General features: G+C 40.6%; 1 protein-coding gene across 2 annotated transcripts in view; it reads left to right on the top strand.

Annotated features, from left to right (window-relative positions):
* The window catches only part of LOC100580500 (cytochrome P450 4X1), a 50986-nt gene that overhangs the window by 4128 nt on the left and 21465 nt on the right, over nucleotides 1-25393 (top strand). Inside the window, exons 1-6 of one of the 2 annotated variants that reach the window (XM_003282129.4) lie at nucleotides 9837-11175; nucleotides 17174-17315; nucleotides 18502-18546; nucleotides 20298-20425; nucleotides 22850-22977; nucleotides 23061-23215. In XM_003282129.4, coding sequence (XP_003282177.1) covers nucleotides 10999-11175; nucleotides 17174-17315; nucleotides 18502-18546; nucleotides 20298-20425; nucleotides 22850-22977; nucleotides 23061-23215 — 775 coding nt within the window. In that variant the 5' untranslated portion in view covers nucleotides 9837-10998. Of the gene's footprint in view, nucleotides 1-9836; nucleotides 11176-17173; nucleotides 17316-18501; nucleotides 18547-20297; nucleotides 20426-22849; nucleotides 22978-23060; nucleotides 23216-25393 lie in introns of those variants that run through there. The other variant, XM_030823865.1, reaches the window with a different exon arrangement.

Below are 25393 nucleotides of genomic sequence, written 5' to 3'. Positions count from 1 at the left end.
GGAGTGGGGAGAGGCCAGACAGTGGGAGCAAGCCCTTCCAAGCCTGTGGGGGCAGGGGTTTTCTGGGCCCCTGAGAGTGCAGGGATTCTCAGGTCTAGAGTCATGGTTGGGTGGCTGCAGTTGCATCCAGGAGCCTGGGGCTCCTGCCCCACCAGCTTGGTAAAGGGTGGGGCTCCCACCTGTTCCTGAGTCCCACCAGACTGGCAGAGCTTACAACCCCAGCCATGCCTCCCATGCTGCAGCTGGTGTTTTTGCAATGGCCACCCCAGATGAGCCACCGTTACCATCACTACATTTACTTTATCCACTGTATCATTGATGGACATTTAGGTTGATTCCAGGTCTTTGCTATTGTAAAATGGCACTGCAATTAATATACACATGCATGTATCTTTATAATAGAATGATTTATATCCCTTTGGGTATATACTCAGTAATGAGAATCCTGGGTCAAATGGCATTTTTGTCTGTATGTCTTTGAGGAATTGCCACACTGTCTTCCACAATCGTTGAACCAATTTATGCTCCTGCCAACAGCGTAAAAACATTCCATTTTTCTCTGCAACCTTGCCAGCATCTGCTGTTTTTTAACTTTTTAATAATAGCTATTCTGATTGGCATGAGATGGTATCTCATTGTGATTTTGATTTGCATTTCTCTAGTGATGTTGAGCTTTTTTAAAAAATATGTTTGTTGGATACATGTATGTCCTCTTTCGAGAAGTGTCTGTTCATGTCCTTTGCTCACTTTTTAATGGGGTTGTTTGTTTTTTTCTTGTAAACTTAAGTTCCTTATAGACTCTGGATTATTAGACCTTTGTCAGATGGATGGATTGCAAACATTTTCTCCCATTCTGTAGGTTGTCTGTTCACTCTGATGATAGTTTATTTTGCTGTGCAGATGCTCTTTAGTTTAATTAGATCCCAGGTGTCAATTTTTGCCTTTTTTGCCATTGCTTTTTGTGATTTCATCAGGAAATCTTTGCTCCTGACTAAGTCCTGATAGGCATTGCCTAGATTTTCTTTTAGGGTTTTTCAGTTTTGGGTTTTATATTTAAGTCCTTTAATCCATCTTGAGTTAATTTTTGTATATGGTGTAAAGAAGGGGTCCAGTTTCAATGTTCTGCATATGGCTAGCCAGCTCTCCCAGCATCATTATTAAATAGAAAGTCCTTTCCCCATTGCTTGTTTTTCTCAGGTTTGTTGAAGATCAGATCATTGTAGGTGTGTGGTCTTACTTCTGATTCTCTATTCTGTTCCATTGGTCAGTATGTCTGTTCTTGTACCAGTACCCTGCTGTTTTGGTTACTGTAGCCTTATAGTATAGTTTGAAGCGGGGGAGCATGATACCTCCAGCTTTGTTCTTTGTGCTTATAATTATCTTGACTATTCAGGCTCTTTCTTGGTTCCATATGAATTTTTAAATAGTTTCTTTTTTAGTTTCATGAAGAATGTCAATGGTGGCTTAATGGGAATAGCATTGAATCAATAAATTACTTTGGGAAGTATGGCCATTTTTATAATATTTATTCTATCCATGAACATGGAATGTTTTTCCAGTTGTGTCCTCTCTGATTTCTTTGAGCAGTGATTTGTATTTCTCCTTCAAGAGGTTCTTCACTTCCTTTGTTAGCTGTATTCCTAGTTTTTTTTTTGTTGTAATTGTGAATGAGAGTTCATTCATGATTTGGCTCTCTGCTTGCCTGTTGTTGGTGTATAGGAATGCTAGCTATTTTTGCACATTGATTTTATACTCTGAGACTTTGCTAATGTTGTTTATCAGCTTAAAAAGCTTTTGGGCTGAGACAATGGGGTTTTCTAGATATAGGATCATGTCATCTGCAAACAAAGGTAATATGACTTCCTCTCTTCCTATTCAAATACCATTTATTTCTTTCTCTTGCCTGATTGCCATGGCCAGAATTTCCAATACTATATTGAATGGGAAAGGTGAGAGAGAGCATTCTCACCTTGTACTGGTTTTCAAGGGGAATGCTTCCAGCTTTTGCCCATTCAGTGTGATATTGGCTGTGGGTTTGTCATGTATAGCTTTTATTATTATGAGGTATGTTCCTTCAATACACAGTTTATTGAGTTTTTAACATGAAGGATGTTGAATTTTTTGAAGGCCTTTTCCGCATCTATTGAGATAATCATGTGGGTTTTGTCTTTAGTTTTATGTGATGAATCACATTTATTGATTTGTGTATGTTGAACCAAACTTACATCCTGGGGATGAACCAACTTGATTGTAGTGGATAAGCTTTTTGAGGTGCTGCTGGATTTGGCTTCCCAGTATATTGTTGAGTATTTTTGCATCAATGTTCATCAAGGATATTGGCCTGATGTTTTCTTATTCATTGTTGTTGTATCTCTGCCAAGTTTTGGTATCAGGATGATGCTGGTCTCACAGAATGAGTTAGAGAGGAGTCCTTCTTGTTTGATTTTTTTTTTAATAATTTCAGTAGAAATGGTACCAGCTGTTCTTTGAACCTCTGGTAAAATTCAGCTTTGAATCTGTGTGGTCTTGGGCTTTTTTTGATTGGTAGGTTATTCATTACTGCCTCAATTTTGGAACTCGTTATTGATCTATTAAGGGATTCGATTAGGAAGAAGTTGAATCTCTGAATAGACCAATAACAGGCTCTGAAATTGAGGCAATAATTAATAGCTTACCAACCAAAAAAAGTCCAGCACCAGGTGGATTCACAGATGAATTCTACCAGAGGTACAAGGAGGAACTGGTACCATTCCTTCTGAAACTATTCCAATCAATAGAAAAAGAGGGAATCCTCCCTAACTCATTTTATGAGGCCAGCATCATCCTGATACGAAAGCCTGGCAGAGACACAACAAAAAAAGAGAATTTTAGACCAATAACCCGGATGAACATCGATGCGAAAATCCTCAATAAAATACTGGCAAACCGAATACAGCAACACATCAAAAAGCTTATCCACCATGATCAAGTGGGCTTCATCCCTGGGATGCAAGGCTGGTTCAATATACGCAAATCAATAAACGTAATGCAGCATATAAACAGAACCAAAGACAAAAACCACATGATTATCTCAATAGATGCAGAAAAGGCCTTTGACAAAATTCAACAACGCTTCATGCTAAAAACTCTCAATAAATTAGATACTGATGGGACGTATCTCAAAATAGTAAGAGCTATCTATGACAAACCCACAGCCAATAGCATACTGAATGTGCAAAAACTGGAAGCATTCCCTTTGAAAACTGGCACAAGACAGGGATGCCCTCTCTCACCACTCCTATTCAACATAGTGTTGGAAGTTCTGGCCAGGGCAATCAGGCAGGAGAAAGAAATAAAGGGTTTTCAATTAGGAAAAGAGGAAGTCAGATTGTCCCTGTTTGCATATGACATGATTGTATATCTAGAAAACCCCATCGTCTCAGCCTAAAATCTCCTTAAGCTGATAGGCAATGTCAGCAAAGTCTCAGGATACAAAATCAATGTACAAAAATCACAAGCATTCTTATACACCAAAAACAGACAGAGAGCCAAATCATGAGTGAACTCCCATTCACAATTGCTTCAAAGAGAATGAAACACCTACGAATCCAACTTACAAGGCACATGAAGGACCTCTTCAAGGAGAACTACAAACCACTGCTCAATGAAATAAAAGAGGATACAAACAAATGGAAGAACATTCCATGCTCACGGGTAGGAAGAATCAATATCGTGAAAATAGCCATACTGCCCAAGGTAATTTATAGATTCAATGCCATCCCCATCAAGCTACCAATGACTTTCTTCACTGAATTAGAAACAACTACTTTAAAGTTCATATAGAACCAAAAAACAGCCCTCATTGCCAAGACAATCCTAAGCCAAAAGAACAAAGCTGTAGGCATCATGCTATCTGACCTCAAACTATACTACAAGGCTACAGTAACCAAAATAGCATGGTACTGGTACCAACACAGGGATATAGACCAATGGAACAGAACAGAGCCCTCAGAAATAATACCACACATCTACAACCATCTGATCTTTGACAAACCTGACAAAAACAAGCAATGGGGAAAGGATTCCCTATTTAATAAATGGTGCTGGGAAAACTGGCTAGCCACTTGTAGAAAGCTGAAACTGGATCTCTTCCTTACACTTTATACAAAAATTAATTCAAGGTGGAGTAAAGACTTAAATGTTAGACCTAAAACCATAAAAACCTTAGAAGAAAACCTACGCAATACCATTCAGGACATACGCATGGGCAAGGACTTCATGACTAAAACACCAAAAGTAAAGGCAACAAAAGCCAAAATTGACAAATGGGATCTAATTAAACTAAAGAGCTCCTGCACAGCAAAAGAAACTACCATCGGAGTGAACAGGCAACCTACAGAATGGGAGAAAATATTTACAATCTACCCAGCTGGCAAATGGCTAATATCCAGAATCTACAATGAACTTAAATAAATGTACAAGAAAAAATCAAACGACCCCATCAAAAAGTGGGTGAAGGATATGAACAGACACTTCTCAAAAGAAGACATTTATGCTGCCAAGACACATGAAAAAATGCTCATCATCACTGGCCATCAGAGAAATGCAAATCAAAACCACAATGAGATACCATCTCACACCAGTTAGAATGGCGATCATTAAAAAGTCAGGAAACAACAGGTGCTGGAGAGGATGTGGAGGAATAGGAACACTTTTACACTGTTGGTGGGACTGTAAACTAGTTCAACCATTGTGGAAGTCAGTGTGGTGATTCCTCAAGGATCTAGAACTAGAAATACCATTTGACTCAGCCATCCCATTACTGGGTATATACCTAAAGGATTATAAATCATGCTGCTATAAAGACACATGCACACGTATGCTTATTGTGGCACTATTCACAATAGCAAAGACTTGGAACCAACCCAAATGTCCATCAATGATAGACTGGATTAAGAAAATGTGGCACATTTATGCCATTGAATACTAAGCAGCCATAGAAAAGGATGAGTTCATGTCCTTTGTAGGGACATGGATGAAGCTGGAAACCATTACTCTGAGTAAACTATCGCAAGGACAGAAAACCAAACACTGCATGTTCTCACTCATAGGTGGGAATTGAACAATGAGAACACTTGGACACAGGGTGGGGAACATCGCACACTGGGGCCTGTAGTGGGGTGGGGGAGCGGGGAGGGATAGTATTAGGAGAAATACTTAAGGTAAATGACGAGTTAATGGGTACGGCAAACCAACACGGCACATGTATACATATGTAACAAACCTGCACATTGTGCACATGTACACTAGAACTTAAAGTATAATAATAAAAAAAAATCTATCGATATTCAAAAAAAAAAAAACCATCCTGAAAAAAAAAGGTCTGGCATGGATGTGAAGTAATACACATGCCAGTCCCTTTGCAACAGCTCCCAAGAGCCCACTGATCCAGGGACCAGGGTTTTTTAGCTTATTTGTCCTTATTTGTGAAATGAGGCTTATACTGCCCTGCATTTCACAGAGTGGTCTGGAGGACTGAAAGATAAAACATATGTAAAAGTGACATATTAGGTAAGCTCTTACAGTTTCCACTTCCTGGTATTTGGGAGTGAGTTTTTAAAAAATTGTAAGTCTAAGAGTGAGTTTGCCCAAAGTCCCATTGTCTCTAACAAAAAATAAAGTCCTTTGCTTAGTCTTCCTACTTAACTTATTTCTATACATTTAAACATTTTTTTCCTACGTTTTGTTGTTGTTTTTCTGTATCAGCACATAAATAAGTAGTTACCAGCTTTCAGCTTCACTCTAGGGGAAAGGTCACCATACCATCTTCTCAATGGTAGGCTGTTGTGGCTGGTTCATTCAGTTTGTTGTTGGTGGTGTTTGTTTGCTTTTAAAGTGAAAGCAAGTTTATTGGGAAGGTAAAGGAATAAAGAATGGCTACTCAATCGGCAAAGCAGCCCCAAGAGCTGCTGGTTGCCATAAATTTTGGCAAATTTATGACTCACTATGTATGTCTGCATAATGTCAAAAAGTGGTAGGGGAGAGGTCTTAGGATGCATTGGAGGCACGATGTGATACAGAAGACAGACTTTGGGAGCCACATGTGACCAAGGTCAAGTTATTTCATTTCTCAGGCTTCAACTTGCTCATTTGTAAAGTGGAAATAGTGAGGCCTACTTGGGACAACAGAGATAGCGTATGTAAGATTCCTGGCACATAGTGAGAGTTCAGTGTTATTTGATATTATTATTATTCCAGATAAGAGTCTAACTTGGCAGAAGCTGATGTGTCAGTTACATCATAGGTTACATTACTTATGTGATGTTCAAACAATATTATTATTTTTGAAATACACCCAAGTTGGACAAATATGAGAATTGCTTAAGGCATTTGACTTACTATTGAGTAAGTTGTTTAAGTTATTATCCCAAATAGCAATTTATTTAATTTGATGTTAAGCAAATAAACTCTTTCATCAGATAGGGAAGGTGAAATTTAAATGACTTTAGTTGACCTCAATATACTCTTTTTTTTTTTTTTTTTTTTTTGAGATGGAGTCTTGCTCTGTCACCCAGGCTGGAATGCAGTGGCATGATCTCAGCTCACTGCAATCTATGCCTCCCGGGTTCAAGCAATTCTCCTGCCTCAGCCTCCCAGGTAGCTGGGATTACAGGTACCCACCACGTCTGGCTAATTTTTGTATTTTTAATAGAGATAGGGTTTTGCCAAGTTGGCCAGGCTGGTCTCAAACTCCTGACCTCAGGTGATCTGCCCACCTCGGCCTCCCAAAGTGCTGGGATTACAGGTGTGAGCCACCCCACCTGGCTCCCAATGTACTCTTAAATTTAATAATTTTGAGTTGGCCCATTTATATTTAATAAGGAAAACAGATACTGGATATTGACATTGTAAAATTAAATAATATTAGTAGTATTCAAAACTGTCTATGACTGGAGATTTTTAATGGGATTTTATACGATTTGCATTTTGTATTATACTGTGTTGTGGTTTAAAGTACTACAAAATGTGAAACTCTACATCTGCCCCAACCTTTTCTTCCTCCTACCTTCAAGGCCAGTGACTGCACTATGAATCCCAACCTCACTTACTAGGAATTGGGGGTGAGGTTGGGGTAGGAAATAGAGAGTGGAGGAGAGACCTTACCCTTCTTTCACTCTCAAATCCCTGAGATCCCCATCCAGAAACATTCCAACTTTCCTTTCACAGTCAAACTCTTCAAAGCGGTTGACACTTCTCCACAGCTCCTTACTGCCCTCCTAATTTCTTCTCAATCCACTTTATTTTGATTTCTGCTCCTATCATTTCAACATCTCTTCCCAAGTTTACAACTGACTTCCATGATATGAATTCCAATAAACACATTTTAAACTTTATCTTTGTTTTGTAACTCATCATTCATCTTTCATTTCAAGTGTCTCAGCCTCTCTCTTTGTATCTCACACTGGATGATCCTGGTTTCCTTCACACCTCTCTGCTTGCCTCTTTTCCATCACCTCTGGAGGTTCTCACATCTCCACCAAACATTTTAAAAACTGGGTGGAGAAGTATGAGCCTTCAGAGGAGATGAAACAGAGTAACACTGTTGGATACATTTAAGGCTCCACTGCTTTATCCTTCAAAGGAACCGGAAAGACCAGCACAGGTGGTATAGCCCACAGGTCACATGGAGAAAGGAAAAGTGACCTTGGAATTCTCAGTCTGGAGAGAAGGAGGTTAGGGGTAGCCTTTTTTGTTTTTTGGTTTTTCTTTCGCACTTCATTTCCTTATCTGTAAGATAGGACTAGATCCAGATAACCCATATGGGTCTGTGCAGTTGTAGCATGAATCCGTTTTACCATAACACTGCTTTCCATATCTATCTGTCCTCTCCACCAGATTGTGTGTTGGCCTACCTTTGATACAGTTTTGTATCCTGGTATTTCCCAGCATTGGCAGGGGGACAGTGCAGCACAATGAGAGTAGGAACTGGCTCTATGCTTCCTTACTGAAACTTTCCATTCTCTTACCTCTAGGATGTTGACTGGAGAAAATGATGGAACCATGTGCTAGTGGCCTTTTGCATGGAACTTACTATGTAAATTCTGCTGGTTCCTAAGTCTTTTAACAGCTTGCTTGTCAATGCCCCCAGCAATAACCATAGCAGCTGTTCTGAATCCCTGCCCCTGCCATGGCAGAAGATGCCTCAGGATTCTCTAAAAAAAACTCAGGTTATCCAGCATCAGAGATACAATCTGCCTGTTTCCTCCTCCCATTCTTTCTCTTATGCTTATGTGCTTGTCTTCCCAGTTTAACCCCTTCAAAACCAAAACTACTGTGTTAATTAGGGACAGAATGAAGTGATCACTTCCCAACCTTGATGTGTTCATAAAAATATCTAGGACTACTCAGGAGGCTGAGGTGGGAAGATCGCTTGAGCCCAAGAGGTTGAGGCTTCAATAAACTGTGATAGCACACTGTACTCCAGCCTGGGTGACACAACAAGACTGTCTAAAAAAATGGCTAGGACTGACTATTTATGAAGTTTCTGTGCCTCGCCCCTTCTGGCTCATCCATTCTATTCAATGCCCCATTCATCCCCTTCAGCCTCCCTGGCCATGTGTTTTCTCTCTTACTGCCCCTCTCTCAGAATCTTCTATCCTTCCTATTAGTGCCACCTCTGTGAGGAACAACCAACAGGCTCCCTGTCTTGAGAATAACCATCATTTTACTTTACTCATCTTCTATTTATCTACCTTCCCACCCTCTAGCTTCTACTTATTCTCTTAATAGACAAAATTCTTGACCTGGGATATCTCCATTTCTTCATTGTCCACTTGCTTTGTAGGTCATTGCTCTACATTTCTCACCCTGCTGTTTCTTAAAACTCCCTGACCCCTGGTATGTCTCCTTAGTTCAAGTGAAATAAATGTTTATAAAACATTTATTGTGTGCCCAGCTCAAAGACGGGCTCCAGTCAGAATTCAAGACATTAAAAAAAAAAAAGTTTAAACCATCATGGTGTTTTAAAGCCTAATTAGGAAGATAAGCTGAATATGCAAAGAGATACAGAAGGAAGCTGTACAGGATTTTTTTAAATTCTTTTTTTTAATTTTTTTTTTTTTCAGATGGAGTCTCGCTCTGTTGCCCAGGCTGGAGTGCAGTGGCGCTATCTTGGCTCCCCACAAGCTCCACCTCCCAGGTTCACGCCATTCTCCTGTCTCAGCCTGCCAAGTAGCTGGGACTACAGGGGCCCACCACCACGCCCGGTTGATTTTTTGTATTTTTAGTAGAGTCGGGGTTTCACCATGTTAGCCAGGATGGTCTCGATCTCCTGACCTCGTGATCCACCTGCCTCGGCCTCCCAAAGTGCTGGGATTACAGGCGTGAGCCTCTGGCCACATAGTACGTGTATATATTTATGGGGTACATGAGATGTTTTGACACACGGCATGCAATGCATAATAATCACAAGCCACCATGCCCAGCTCCTGTTTTTTTTTTTTTTTTTTTTTTGAGACGGAGTCTTGCTCTATCGTCCAGGCTGGAGTGCAGTGGCATGATCTCGGCTCACTGCAAGCTCCACCTCCCAGGTTCACGCCATTCTCCTGCCTCAGCCTCCTGAGTAGCTGGGACTACAGGCGCCCGCCACCACGCTCGGCTAATTTTTTTGTATTTTTAGTAGAGACGGGGTTTCACCATGTTAGCCAGGATGGTCTCGATCCCTTGATCTTGTGATCCGCCCGCCTGGGCCTCCCAAAGTGCTGGGACTACAGGCGTGAGCCACCGTGCCCGGCCCCCTGGAGCCTGTCCTAATCACTTACCCGCCAAATAAAATCTGGCTCCAGAGAGTGGAGCGTAGGCTTAAGGAATTGGGGGCGGGGGGGGGGACGTGGAGGAGGGACAGTGATAGGGAGAACAGGGAATTGTAGCAGAAATTGGGTTTATTGTTCAGAGCTGTCAATCAACACTTAACATATGCCTGTCTTAGCCTAAATCAATGAATAAATGAATGAATAAATAAATGAATGAAATGTGGGCAATGCCTATAAACATTGCTGGGACAGGGAGGTAGGGGGAGACAGCAGCTTGGGAAATCAGCCCTGTTAGATCCTAGTTCACCACCTGGTACGTTACAAATACTAAAACCATCACTTTCAAATTATTTTTACTACATTTTTCTGTTATCTGTACTGGAGTTTATGTCTCTGGCATCTAGAGTCAGCCCTTCATGGGCATGAGACCCGAGCAGCCACACGAGGCTCTGAACCCACAAGGGCATATGCTCGGTTTAATGCTCTGTCATCTTAGAATTGTTAATAAAGTTTTTATCCCACGTTTTCATTTTGCACTGAGATTCATAAATTATGTAGCAGGCCCCGACTGTACCTGTATAGTGGAATTACTATATAATGGTACGCTACTGTGCATATCTTCGCCGTTCAGTGTTCAGTGCCCTCGTATCAGCAGTTTGAACTAGCTCATGGTACACGCTGGGAATCAGGGTGGGAATCAGTTGTAAACCATCTACCGGAACACCACTAGGCAGGCCACAGGATAAAGGAATAATGATCGTACACCTCCCCCTACCTCTGCCACCTGGGAATTTTGGTAGAATGCCAGAATGGAAAAGAAAATCTCTTGCATAGCCATTTATTAATTTGTGATAAGGAAGAAAAACAATGACTTCAGCTTTAGCATTATTTTACAATATAAATTCAGATCCCGTGACTGAAAACTGTTGGACTTAAAAGAGGACGCTCCAGGAGCGCAAAAGCAGTTGGGCCGAACGAAGCGTGCGCGCTTTGGTAACCGGCTAGAAATCCCGCACGCGCGCCTGCCTCCCCTCCCCGGGCCTGAGCTGCCCCTCCCACTGCCTTTCCTTCTTCCCGCGAGTCAGAAGCTTCGCGAGGGCCCAGAGAGGCGGTGGGCTGCGCGACTCTACGCCAGCTCCGGGCGGGAGAAAGCCCCACCCTCTCCCGCGCTCCCGGAAACCGCCGGCGTTCTGCGCTGCGCAGAGCCATGGAATTTTCCTGGCTGGAGACGCGCTGGGCGCGGCCCTTTTACCTGGCGTTCGTGTTCTGCTTGGCCCTGGGGCTGCTGCAGGCCATTAAGCTCTTCCTGCGGAGGCAGCGGCTGCTGCGGGACCTGCGCCCCTTCCCAACGCCCCCCACCCACTGGTTCCTTGGGCACCAGAAGGTAGATGGGAGGGAGGAGGGAGGAGGGACGAGGGAGCGGCGGAGGAGGATGCGGCAGAGGAGCCCAGCCGGCAGAGAGACGGCTGCTTTCTTCCATCCCTGGGGACCCTCCGGCTTGCACTGGCTTTTCCAGGCCGGCCTGTGGCTCTCAGCTTCATTTTTCCTTGCTTTGGAGACTTGCTTTCCCGCAGCCCCACAGGGAAAGGTCACTAAAGAGGAAGCTTTGGGGGCTGGGAGAGAGCTATTTAAAGAACCTGAATATGGAAAAAGAAAGCGAGGTGTAACTTAAGTCTGTCTCTCATTGCTTCACCAAGCCTTCCACATGTGTTGCTTTAAAAATAGCATGTTATTCTAAATAACTTATTAATTGCAGAAAATATGCAAAATCTATCCCAATCGTTGGCACCCTTAGTCCATTTTAACAGGAGAAAATTTTCTTTTCCTGAGATTCTTGCGAAGTAAGGAGCAGCCCCAGCCAGCCACTCGAGAAATACTGATTGATTCAAATTTGTAAAGGGAGACTGTTAGCTTTTGGTCTCTCCCGTTTTTTAAATCCACTCCCACCCCTAATTAAGGTTTTTATTCATTCAACCGACTCTGAGTGGCAATTGTGTGATAGGTACTAAGATTACAAAGAGAAGCTAAGTCCCTCCCCTGCACCTCCCAAGTCAGGTGCAGACTTAGGCCACAGAGAGAAAATGAAAATTTAAGGCAATGGGTGCTTTACTAGAGGCCTAGAGACAAGGGAATATCTGTCGGAGGAAACTATACATCTCTGCCTAGAGAAGGAAGGAAAGTCTGTGAAGGGCTGAGCAGAGTCTTAAAGGATGTTTGGGTGGTGTGGGGAAGGCATTCCAGCAGAGCTACTACACGATCCTTTGGTTTCCCCATTTTCTAGTCTTTCTTATCTAAAGCAACCACTTTCAACCCTTTCATCGGTTTCTTCTGGTATTTAAATCCTTACTTGTAAAATAATATTACTATATTGCATCTATTAATAAGTTTAGACATCTGCTGTGGTTTAGATATGGTTTGTTTGTCCCCAGCAAGCCTCATGTTGAAATTTGATTCCCAGTGTTGGAGGTGGGATCTGATGGGAGATCTTTGGGTCACTGGGATGGATCCCTCATGAATGTCTTGGTGCAGCTGTCTCCTTCATAAGTTCTCACTCTGTTAGTCCCTCTTCACCCCCCAGAACTGATTGTTGAAAAGAGCCTGCCACCTCCTCCCCTCTCTCTTCCTGTCTCTCACCATGTGATCTCTGCACACAGCTGCTCCTGTTCACTTCCACTATGAGTGGAAGCAGTCTGAGGTCCTCCTCAGATGCAGATGCCAATACCATGCTTCCTGTACAGCCTGCAGAATTGTAATCCAAATAATCCTCTTTGTGAATGACCCAGCCTCAGGTATTCCTTTACAGCAACACAAATGTACTAAGAACATCCACCTATGAACTTCTTTATGACAGGCAATCACTTACACTTCATCTTCCACTGTCCCAGTAACAATATTGTATTTTTTAGTTAAATAGAAAAACTTCTATTTATATTATTTTCATTATGCGAATGTTATTTACTGCTGATCTAAATGGTCCTCTTTCATTTTATTTCTTTTCTCATAGAACTTTTCCCCACCCCCACAGTATCAACTTCTTCCTTTTCTAATGTGCTTCATTTTTCAATATCTGTTACTATTTTTTTCCAAATGCTCTAATAGATCTGTCAAACACATCTAAATAATATTTCCAAATATGCAAACACGCTAAATAATTGTTCGTTTTTCTGGAGATATTTTTGCCACAGACCTCTCCTCCTGTTCCAGTCTAGACTGGTTGTTCTTTAAGCTTGGTATGCAGATATTGTTCTAGGACTCCCTATTGATGCTATCCTGTGTTATGTATCTCTACTGTCACATGGATACTATGTCGTCTGTTGTTTCCGTTGAATTATTTTGGCATCCTTGTCAAAAATCAATTGACCACAAATGTCAAGGTCTCTTTCTGAATCTTCAATTCTAATCCATTGATCTATATGTCTGTCCTAACTCATGGACAGAGAGAGTGGAAGGATGGTTACCAAAGGCTGGGAAGGGTAGAGGGGAGCTGGGGGAGGAGGTAGGGATGGTTAATGGGTACAAAAAAAAATAGAAAGAATGAATAACATCTACTATTTGATAGCACAGCAGGGTGGCTATAGTCAATAATAACTGTACATTTTTAAATAAAGAGTGTAATAGGATTGTTTGCAACTCAATGGATAAATGCTTGAGGGGATGGGTACCCCATTCTTCATGATGTGCCTATTTCACATTGCATGCCTGTATCAAAAACATCTCATTTACTATAAACCAACTATGTATCCACAAAAATTAAAAATTATAAATAAATAAATTATATGTCTATCCTTATGCTAGTACCACACTGCCTTACTGTTGCTTTGTAGTAAGCTTTGAAATCAGGAAGTATGAGTCCCCCCCACTTTGTTATTTTCCAAGATTATTTTGGCTATTTGGAATCCTTGAGTTTCTATACAAATTTTAGATTCAGCCTATCAATTTCTACAAGGAAACCAGCTAGGGTTCTGCTAGGGATTGCATTGAATCTGTAGATCAGTTTGGGGGTTACTGCCATCTTAAGAATGTTAGATCTTCTGATCCATGAACACAGGAAGCCTTTCCATTTAGTCAGGTTGTCTTTAATTTTTTTTTTTTTTTTTTTTTTTTTTGAGACAGAGTCCTCTGTCGCCCAGGCCGGAGTGCAGTGACGCAATCTCGGCTCACTGCAACCTCCACCTCCCGGGTTCAAGCAATTCTCCTGCTTCAGCCTCCTGAGCAGCTGGGACTACAGGCACACGCTACCACACCAGCTAATTTTTGTATTTTTAGTAGAGATGGGGTTTCACCATACTGGCCAGGCTGGTCTCGAACTCCTGACCTCGTGATCCACCCGCCTTAGCCTCCCAAAGTGCTGGGATTACAGGTGTGAGCCACCACTCCCAGCTTTCTTTAATTTTTTTAATGATGTTTTTGTATTTTTCAAAGTATACATTTTACATTTTTTTGTTAATTTCTGTTTTGTTCTTTTTAATTTCATTTCAGACTATTTATTGCATTCATAGTGTTTTAGAGTCCATATTCCCTCTTGACTGTCACTAAGTTTTTTTTTCTGTTTTTGAGAGGTTTCTATCAGAATTTTGCAGATTAGAGATGATGGACATGTCAAACTGTCTAATATTACCAACCCTCCCCATTTATTCAGACCAGGGTCCTTTTGGTGATTCACCATGCAGGAAGTCACAAGGAAATCTAGTATCTAAGGCTCAAAAGGTGAAACTTTTACATAGGCAGTAACATTTTATTGCTACATAATAACTGTACATATTTATGGAGTACCTGTGATATTTTGATACATGCATACAATGTGCAGTGATCAAATCAGGGTGTTTAGGGTATTCATCACTTCTAACATTTATTATTTATTTGTGTTTGGAACATTTCAAATCTTCAGGCTCTTCAGAAATATGCAGTAAATTATTGTTGACAGTGCTATTGAACACTGGAACTTATTCCTTCTATCTAAAGATGGTAACATTTTAAGTACAGTCATAAGGTTACAGAAGGATAAAGTGTGTATAGGGAAAATTCCCTACAAGATGAGAAATTTCATTCCTTACTCTTAGTAATACAGGTCTTCTACTATTCTTCAAACATGCCAAGGATATTTCTCCCTCGGAGCTTTGAACATGCACGTCTGTGGTTATACTGCTTTCCCTGCAAATTATTCAGGCCTTTGAACAAATGTTACCTCCTAAAAGAGGCTTGCCCTGACCATTCAGACTAAAATAGGACCTCTAGTACTCTCTATCTCCAACCCTCTTATTATCATCTTGGCCGTTATCACTCTCTGACACTATAGTGTATACGCTTTTGCTTGTTCGTTTATTATCCACCACTAACTACAGTATAAAATCTGTGAGAGGTAGGGTCTTTGTTTGCCACTATAAACCTAGTGCATGGTACAGTTGCTGGTGCATAATAGGTGCTCAATAAATCCTTTGTTGGATGCATAAATATATTAGGTGCTAAGAAAATTTATTTATTCAAAGATCGATTTACTACATAGAATAGGCCAGGTGGTTTGACATTTATTCAGTAGCCAACATATGGGACCTAGGATGTACATATGCAAGTGTGTGTGTGTCTGCGTGTGTACTTGGATGTACTGCAGAGAACATCTATGTAGCTAAGTAGTATAAAGCACTTGGGCTCCAGAGTTAAACTGGAGTTTGAATCCTCATTACTGGTTGCCAGCTGTACACACTTAGGCAGATCATTTAACCTAGTCTGTAGGGCTCAATTTCCTCATCTCTAAAATAGGGATTGTAATTATATCTACTTCATAGGGTTCTTGATGTAAATATTAAATAACGTAGAACATGGAAAGCATTTAGCAGCACCTAATTCATAGCAGTGCTTGATAAATGTTAGCTGTTGCTGTTTGGGGGCACTATGCATTTTCTGAACATTTCTGAACAATGTTTACTAAATATATGTAGTACCCATTTTCAAGTGTATTTAGATGCTTCTCTGGGGATGAAGAAATATAAATTAAATATAGTACAGGATTCACAATAGATTTCTGTCCTTTTTATCTAGTCAAGAATTACAAAACGTATAGTGAAATACTTTCATGTGGCTGGGGTGTTGATGAAAATTTTTTACCTAAACAAACAGTTGTCATATTAGCTTATAATATTCATGAGGGCAAAGGCCTTGTCTTTCTTATATTTCTCTGTATCTCTACCACCTGGTACATGTGATAGACACTCAATAAATACTTGTGTGTTTATTGTTTGTAAATGAATAAATGAAAAAATATTCACATTGTTGAAAACCACTACTCTGGATAGCCAGTGGGCGCTTATCACTGGCTTGATTATGGCAACATTAGCAAAAAAGTGCAGTATTTTAGAAACCAGATTTCAAGAGTCTCAACCTTTCAGTGGCCTTGAACTATCTAGAGAACACTTTATGGGTTAAAATTGCTAAATGATATCAGAAAAAATGGGAGCCAGAGTTGTCCACCTCTCCAGAGGATGAGAACAAACAGTCCTGCAGCAGATACCGTGTGATTGGTCACATGAGGAACAATCTGGCAGCCTTAAGATTACTTTGCAGCTGGGGACTCCCACCATTATGCTCAAGTGTGTAGATGGGCACACCAAAACACACACATGCAGGTGTCCTCCACTTTACACAAGAAGCAAATGTAAATGAATCTTGTTTTCAGTGATTTGGAGAAACAATTTAAGTGAGCCGTTACTCATCTGCTTCTAAAAGCAAAAACTCCTCTGGTGGTAGTATTTGCACTCTCATTTGTAAATGTTGGAAGCTGAAAGTTTTGTATTTGAGTTGGCTTTAAGATTCACACATCTGTGTAAATGGACCTTCTGTTGTTGGGGGGGAGAATTTGGATTTTCTTTGTAGATAGAGTTGGCAATTTTTTAGAGAGAAGCATTTACTGCTAAGTCATGAGAAATAATCACTGGTGCATAATTAGAGAGAGGAACAGGGAGAAGAAATGGCGAGCTGGATGTAGGGTCATGCCCCATTTAGTAACTGTTAGTTTCCCACTTAGGAAATACTTCTTTTTAGCTTCCAGATCCCACTCCAATCTGAGTGTGTGATGTTGGCAAGTGAGGCAGAGAGTGTGACTCAGCTCACCCTCTATTGGGACAAGAGTTCACAGTAAATGTCTTTCAACAGTGACTTGGTCTGGGGGTACAGGATATATTAATATTGGGAAGATAAATACACTAACTTTGTTTAGAGAATTATCCCCCAAGCTTAGAAGTCCCAAAGAAAGCACGTTATGTCACTTCCAGAAAAGTCTCAGGCTCCTCTGCTTGTGTGACCTTATCAGGCCCTGAATTCAGCTTGTGTCTATAAGAGGGGACAGGTCCAGCTTGGCTGGCTAATTACTTTTACTTTTTTCCCTGCAGTTTATTCAGGATGATAACATGGAGAAGCTTGAGGAAATTATTGAAAAATACCCTCGTGCCTTCCCTTTCTGGATTGGTCCCTTTCAGGCATTTTTCTATATCTATGACCCAGACTATGCAAAGACGCTTCTGAGCAGAACAGGTAAGAAGAGGGGGAAATCTCTGGGACCTATTCCTCCTAGAAGTGAAATGCATAAAACCCATAGGCAAGATTCCAAAGCAAAGATTGGTTTGGGGCCTTTAAGAGACACAGGAGCAAGTATCGGGAGGTGACAGGTTTCCTACCAATACTGAAGGGGATTCCCATATCCTCCCCAGTCCCTGGTCTTGTTCAGGTCTGCATGGGCACGTTGAGGTCAGTAGAACCTGAAGTCTAGCTGGCATTAGCAGACTTGCCAGGCAAGGCTTCCCTTGGCCTCTGTGGGTTTTATGACTTCAGTGTCAGCAACACTTCCCACTCCTATCCCTGGTCTCGAGCATAAGTCTCAAGAGGGTGGGAAATCAGCAGTAACTCTACCTCTGCTGGTTCAGTATGAAAGCCTGAATGCTAGATCATTAATTTACCATCAAACCTCTCTTGATTGTGATCCAAATTTTAGCTTTCCTCTCCACATATTTCTCAACTATGTCCCCTTTTCAGGTATGAGTCATCTACTTCCCCACCCAATCCTTTTTTAAGGCTTTCATTGTGGATTATTTCATAGCATAATACTAAAATGTCCAGTTTTTGCCCTGTCGACTTTGTAAAATGAAGGTTTTTATATTCCAGTCTTTCCTGTGCATTGTATCCACCACTCCTAATGAAACCTAATAAAAGAAAGAGCCTTGCCTGGACTATCTCCTTGTTTCCAGTCCCCCTGCTCTGATTTGTCTCATGTTCACCTGTTAAGGACAAGAACAGTAGAACACCTCCACTTTGGGGCTCACAAAAACACCAAGAGGCATTGACACCTCAGTACCTGGTGTCTACTGGCCCCTGCTCTGATCCTTAATTTGCCTTCTGTAAAGGATATATGTTGTCCCAACTATGGTTATGGAAACTTTGCAACCCTCAGGCAAACTCTGTTCCTGTTGGAGGAAGTGTAAACAAGGGAAGAATCAGGGTTTCTGTACTTGTCTGCCTCGTAGGGCTTGCTGTTCTCTGAAACTGAGCCAAGACTCACACAAGTCTTTCCCCAGGCTGCCAAAGGCAGCAGGAAGTAAGCCCTGGGCTCTCTTTTGCTCACTTTTTTGGTTGGTGCAGAAATGCAGAAAACTGTCACCAACTTGAACTGATAACGAATGCTCCCTCTAATGATGTCTTTTGTTTGCTCTGTTTGACTCTGCAGATCCCAAGTCCCAGTACCTGCAGAAATTCTCACCTCCACTTCTTGGTATGTATGTGCAAATGAGAGGTATAACCCACTCTCATTCAAAGTCCCCTTTCCATAGTAGAGCATGCCAAAGGAACTGAAATCTGAATTCAAAGCATAAAGAGTGTAAGGTAAAGCTATACTGAAAGTTATCTAGGGGAAAGATTGAAGGGGAGCTCTAAGGTCAACACAACACCACTTCCTAGAAAGCTTCTTCATCCACTTCTGTCCCACGAAGTCTTATTCTCAAGGCAGCAGATATGTGAATCTGTCCCCTCTCTCTTTAAAACTGCAGCCTCAGCCGAGCACAGTGACTCATGCCTGTAATCCCAGTACTTTGGGAGGCTGAGGTGGGAGGATCACTTGAGGTCAGGATTTCAAGACCAGCCGGGCCAACATGGTGAAATCCCGTCTCTACTAAAACTACAAAAATTAGCCAGGCGTGGTGGCATGTGCCTGTAGGTCCACTACTCGGGAGGCTGAGACATGAGAATCGCTTGAACCCAGGAGGTGGAGGTTGCAGTGAGCTGCGATTGCGCCACTGCACTCCAGTCTAGGTGACAGAGCAAAACTCTGCAACCCCCAACAAAAAAAAAAGCTACCCAAACTGCAGTCTCAGCATCCCTATTGTTTTCTTTATCCTTCTCTCTTGTTTTCTTGGACGTTTTCCTTTCTTTTTGGAGTTCCTTCATTTCCACATGCAAATCAGTAAAATTTTGCTCTAGAGTTTGGCAATATTCCGTCAGCAGATAAACTAAGCCCTTTAATTACATAATTGGGATTTATGTTAAACAAGATGTGAATGAAAGAAAAGAATATAGGCTTGTATTAGGAACCACTTAAATTTGAATCTTGTCCCCTCCTGCACTGACTAGTTAAATATGATCTTGGGGAAGTCATTTAATCTCTCCCTATCTCAGTTTCCTCATCTTTAACTATAAGGATGAGAGTCACATTGCTGGGCTGTTATGAGGATTAAATGAAATACATATTTTTAGCACTACATGTAATGGCCACCATTGTATGAGTGACAGATCATGCGTCATGAGCCTGGAATGTTGTAAGCATTCAATAAATGGTATCAATTATGTATTAATACACTTTAAAGTCCTTTTAAAGCCAAATCCTAATGACCAGCCTGGCAATAGAGGATTGTGAAGCATTAGCCTTGATAAGTATTTCCACATAGTATCATTCATAGACCTGGGCTCAAGGAGGAAATATCAGGGGACAGAGTGGACACTCTTGTCTATTTCCTTGTGAATTTATGTTCATCATATAGTTTATGGATTGGTTTGGAGTGGAAAGGAATTCACTTGCTCTGTTACTAGCGTGAGCTAGGGAGTAGGTTGGCTGCCTTATGTATTCACTTTCAGTTAACCTCCACAGCAACACAGGGAAAAAGGTATTTAGTATCATAGTTCATTATTGAGAAAACTAAACCTCAGTAAGGTTTGAGTCACTTATTCAGTTACTACGTAGGTAGTAACTGGTGATTTCAGGATTAGCGTGCTCATCTTATAAGGCTTTGAAATTTATTAGACTTTGAAACTCTTTCTCACAATATTAAATACATCCATCCCAGAGGTAAGCTTCTAAATTCACCTTCATCTATTAAATTGCATCGTACATTAAGACGAGTACTACTTTGATATTCCACTATTTCATGACTGCCTGTGGGTCATGGTTACTCCACGCTGCCTGTGTTCCTCATCTATCCTTCATCTCATCTAATTAAATGGCATAAGGTTTTCTGCCTTTTATTTCTCAAGGAAAAGGACTAGCGGCTCTAGACGGACCCAAGTGGTTCCAGCATCGTCGCCTACTAACTCCTGGATTCCATTTTAACATCCTGAAAGCATACATCGAGGTGATGGCTCATTCTGTGAAAACGATGCTGGTAAGTGAAGGGGGAAAGTGCTCTGTGCATTGCAAAATGCTCCCAGCAATGGACAGTATTAGGTATATGTTTTGTGGGCCATGAAAATAAAAAATCAGTTTCTAAAAATTTAACCAATGTACAAGTACTTATTGAACAGTAGGTATCTGTAAAAAATTTGTTATATTCTTTGAGTGATAATATTAATAAAAAGATCTGGTCCTCTGTCTTAGATATATTTTGAGATTTTATGGCAGCAAACCAAGTACCAAATGGTGATAGTTAGATAGTGAGTGCTATAGATGTGTTTCATGGAGGGCAGGTCTGTACAAACCTACCCCAAAGTCTGAGGAAACTGAGAGGCTGAAGAAAAAGGCTGACAGTTTCTTAAAAAGAAACATTCAATAGAGGCTTTCGAACAAAAACCATGGCTGTTTCACACAGTGGTGAGACAAGATGGTGGATCCCTGTGCCATTACCCTCCAGACCCAGGAATTATAGACCATGGGGAGGGGCGTACATGCTTCAGAGGAAATTATTAATAGTAAGAACTTGCCCTAAGGGCAAGATTTATGGTAAGTACATGCTCTTACACAAGGAACAATCGATAAACTGGAAATCTCAGAGCATTCCTGGAGCTAGAGTTAACTGGAAGTCAAGATGGCAGATTAGCTTCCAGTATGGAGTTGCGTTAACCTCCACAAGGTGACAGGTAAGGATGGCAGGAGCAGCTATAACAGCTTCAGATTCAGAGGAAACTCAAATTTGCCATGAAATATAAGCTGGACTTGAATACGTAGGTAATATGGATGAGAGTATTCAAGGCAGAGTGAGGCAGCATGAACAAAGGTTTGGAGATTGGCATGGACTTGCCCAGTGGCTATAAAGGACCAAGCAAAAGAGAATGTCTGTATTAAAGTTGCAGATGTGAATTTCCTCTTGTAGATGGTGGAGGATCATTAGGCCCTGACCTACACCTTTCAAAGGGGCAGAAGAACATTCCTGTGAGCAGTCTCTGATTTATAAACGAGTTCTATTCCAAAGCTGTATTTATACAATGGCTTTAATTTTTAAATCATATTTATTTCGAAATCAGACAAGTAATTCACTAATACACTTTCATCATAGACACCTCAAACACCACAAACAAAGACAACGTTTTCCTCTCACTTCATGTGCAAACCCATCCCTGCTCCCATACAAACCTCTGTTACCAGCTCAATGATTGGGTTCTCAGCCAAACTCACAGAAGCAGTTTGAACCCGAAGTCAGCCAGGATTGTGGTAAAAACATCAGTGTGGGTTCTCAAGGCAGAGACCCAGAGACTGTGCAGCACAGGCTAGTGAGAGAGAAGAGCATCCTTTTGTGACTGTAGTGCTGTTCAGGTGCAGCACAGTTTCAGATCCTCCAGTGATTGCGTTGGAGTTTTCTCTCTATTTCTCGGAGCGCTTCCTCCTTTCCTCATTTCTCAGCCACATATTTCTCTGTGATTTTTCTCACCCTTCCTTCCTCTGCTGCATCATTCCAGAGTTTCTCAAGCTTGGAAGCCTCCCTCCTGTTCTCATTTCTTCTATATTCACCATTTGTTCTTAGTAAAACTTACATAGTTGAGATAAAGGCTGTTTGACTAAACAATTTGCACTTAGGGAAGAGTTTTTAAAATTTTCTTTGCTTTTGTGGTTGCCAAGTCTCTGCAATTTTAAAAGTTCAGGTTGACCGGTAGGTCTTAAGCTAGGGGCTAGGTGCTTAAGACCTATCGGTCAACCTGAACTTCTAAAATTTCAATTTATTTTAATTTTTACACAAAGTATGCTTATTATGCAAATACATTTTCAACCAGGGACCTTGTGACAGTTTTAAAATGTCAGGTAAAGCATTTCAAGCAGTATAAGTAGGTCTCTTTATGGGGAAGTTAAGCCAGGTCAGGCTTTGCTGGGGGCAGCTCCCTGCAGCAGCTCCTCTCCACACTTGCTCTGTTTCCCACTTTTGAATCCAAATGTTTTTGAAAATGTTCTGAGTTTATTTTAAATGTGGCTATGGTGGTTGAGAGCAGTGGCAGGGCACCTAGCAAGTTTGGAATTGAAGTTGGAGGAAGCCCTGGGGTAAACCCCTTGTAATTATGGGTCTTGTGTCAATGATTGCTTTAATGGAACTCTGGTCTGTTTGAAAGCAGAGTTATGGTAATAATTGAAAAGCCGCAGATCTTTAACTCAGCCATTTACCATATATGCAGTTTTCTCCATGCTCCTCACTCCGCTAGGTGTATTTTTCTCTTCCTCGTGCCCTGTGTCAGCACATGGCTTATTTACTCATGTGACCTTTGGTTCCTGCTGGGTCAGGGTTGTCTCCATTAGATCATAAAAACAGGGCCAGGCAGGAGCCTTCAAATGAAGGCAGTTTGGTCATGGTGGTGGTGATGATGCTGGTCTTGACCTCCTGTGCCAGGATAAGTGGGAGAAGATTTGCAGCACTCAGGACACAAGCGTGGAGGTCTATGCACACATCAACCTGATGGCTCTGGATATAATCCTGAAATGCGCTTTCAGCAAGGAGACCAACTGCCAGACAAACAGGTCAGTGGTGGGAGAGCAAAAAAGATATTTCTTCACATTTTCTAAATTGTTTATTAACACATTATCCCAACTTTCTCTTCTAGCACCCATGATCCTTATGCAAAAGCCATATTCGAACTCAGCAAAATCATATTTCACCGCTTGTACAGTTTGTTGTATCACAGTGACATAATTTTCAAACTCAGCCCTCAGGGCTACCGCTTGCAGAAGTTAAGCCGAGTGTTGAATCAGTACACAGGTATTTGTTGAGTTTGGGTTGCCCACGTCCATACGCTGTCATGATTGTACTGTGTCTGTCTAGAGGGATAAACCTTAATATGATGAGATAGAATCTTTGTTATTAATGGAGCTTTTATATAGACACTGCTCCAAAGAAATTTGACTTGTGTCCTTTATAAGACTTTGCTTCAACCATAGCAATAAGGCTTACCAGGATTTTTATATATATATATATATATACATACACACACACACATACTATTTTTATTATGGACAATTATTAATACAAATATAAGTAGGCACTTAAGAGTTCCAAACATACATGGAATATGGCTTTTTGCACAGCAATTGCAGTAATAATAATGACAAGCTAAAAACATTCATGCAACATAGGAATGGAGAGAGGAACAGAGTAAACATGGGCATGCACCCAAAAGAATCTTGATTCAAAAACAGTTTTAGCAAGTATAAACACAAAAGTTGAAATAGATTAAGCTTTTTAAGCAATTCAATATTGCTTGTCATGAATGTCATAATGGAGAATACTTATAAGCAGTGAATTAATCCTTCATCAGTTTCACCACTTACTAGCAGTTGCTAGTAAGTTTCTTACTGCTGTTTCAGTGTCATCTATAAAATGGAGATTAAAAAAGAACCTATCTCATAGATTTGTTGTTACGATGAGTGGGTTAATATATATAAAGCATTTAGGACAGTGCCTGGCACTGAATAGATGTTAAATATAAAGTATATTTATGTCAAATGTCTTTGCTTCCAGGAATTTTGCAAGACACACCAACATATGCACATTTACACATACATATATGCATACATGCACATAGATATTATAAAGAGGACACTCAGAGAAGCAGGTTATAAACAATTTAAGGCATAAATGGGCATTATAAATAGCAGCAGTTCCCAAGTCCTTCTGCATCATTACACACACAGAAAATGTTAATGTTTGTGTGCTTCATTGGAGTAAACAGGAATGGATTTGGGGGAAGCTATACAGAACTTCGTAAAAAAAAATCTTTACTTTTTAAATATTATACAATTATGATGAAAAAGCAAAATGCAAAGTGTTAGGGAAAATATTAAATGTTAAATTTATTCAAAACTTAAAACCTTTTCTTTTTTTTTTTTTTTTTGAGATGGAGTCTGTATCACTCAGGCTGGAGTGCAGTGGTGCGATCTCAGCTCACTACAACCTCCACCTCCCAGGTTCAGGCAATTCTCCTACCTCAGCCTTCTGAGTAGCTGGGATTATAGGCACTGCCACCACACCTGGCTAATTTTTTTAAATTGTTTATTTTTATTTAGTCAAATATATCAATATTTTATTTTATTGCATCTGGATTTTTAGTAATCACAAAAAGCCATTCTCTATTCCAGGGTTTCTCAACCCTCAGCACTAATGGCTTCTTGTATTAGATAAGTCCTTGTTGTCAGGACGTGTGTGTTATAGGATGTTTAGCTACATCCCTGACATCTACCCACTCGATTTAGTAGAGCTCTGATAGTTGTAGCAACCATAAATAACTCCAGACATTATTGAATGTTCCCAGGGCCAAAGTTGCCCCCAGTTGAGAACCACTGCCCTGTACCCAGGTTGTAGAGAAAATTATTTATGTTTTCTTGTGGTACTTGTATAATTTCATTCTTTTCGTATTTAAATCAGAGATCTAAACTCCATTTGGAATTTATTCCTATATATGGTGTGAGGTATTGATCTAATTTTTCCAAATGTTTATCCAGTTGTCCCATCACCATTATTTAAAAGTTTATCTTTTCAAGTGATTTGAGATAACCATCTTTATCACATTCTGAACGGATACATGTACTGGTATCTGTTTTGGATGAGAGTATATTTGGATGTTCTCGTGTATTCCATTGATGTATCTACCAATGTACTAGAATCACACTGTTTTAATTAAGGAGATTTTGTGGCTTTTTTCAACATTAATAGACCTTATTTTTAGAAAAGTTTTAGGTTTGCAGAAAAATTCAGCAGAAAGTACAGAGAGTTCTCATATTACCCATGTAACAAACCTGTACATGTACCCCCGTATCTAAAATAAAAGTTGAAATTTTTTAAGTAGTAAATAAATATTACCTCTGTTCCATATTTTTGTTTTGTTTTTTTCTCTCAGCTCCTTCAATTATAAATATATTGGCATTTCTTTGCCTGTCTTCT

This window comes from Nomascus leucogenys, chromosome 12 (genome assembly GCF_006542625.1).
Source record: "Nomascus leucogenys isolate Asia chromosome 12, Asia_NLE_v1, whole genome shotgun sequence".
Lineage (NCBI taxonomy): Eukaryota > Metazoa > Chordata > Mammalia > Primates > Hylobatidae > Nomascus > Nomascus leucogenys.
Note: the sequence above shows the minus strand (reverse complement) of the source record. Positions and strands in the feature narration are given on the sequence as shown.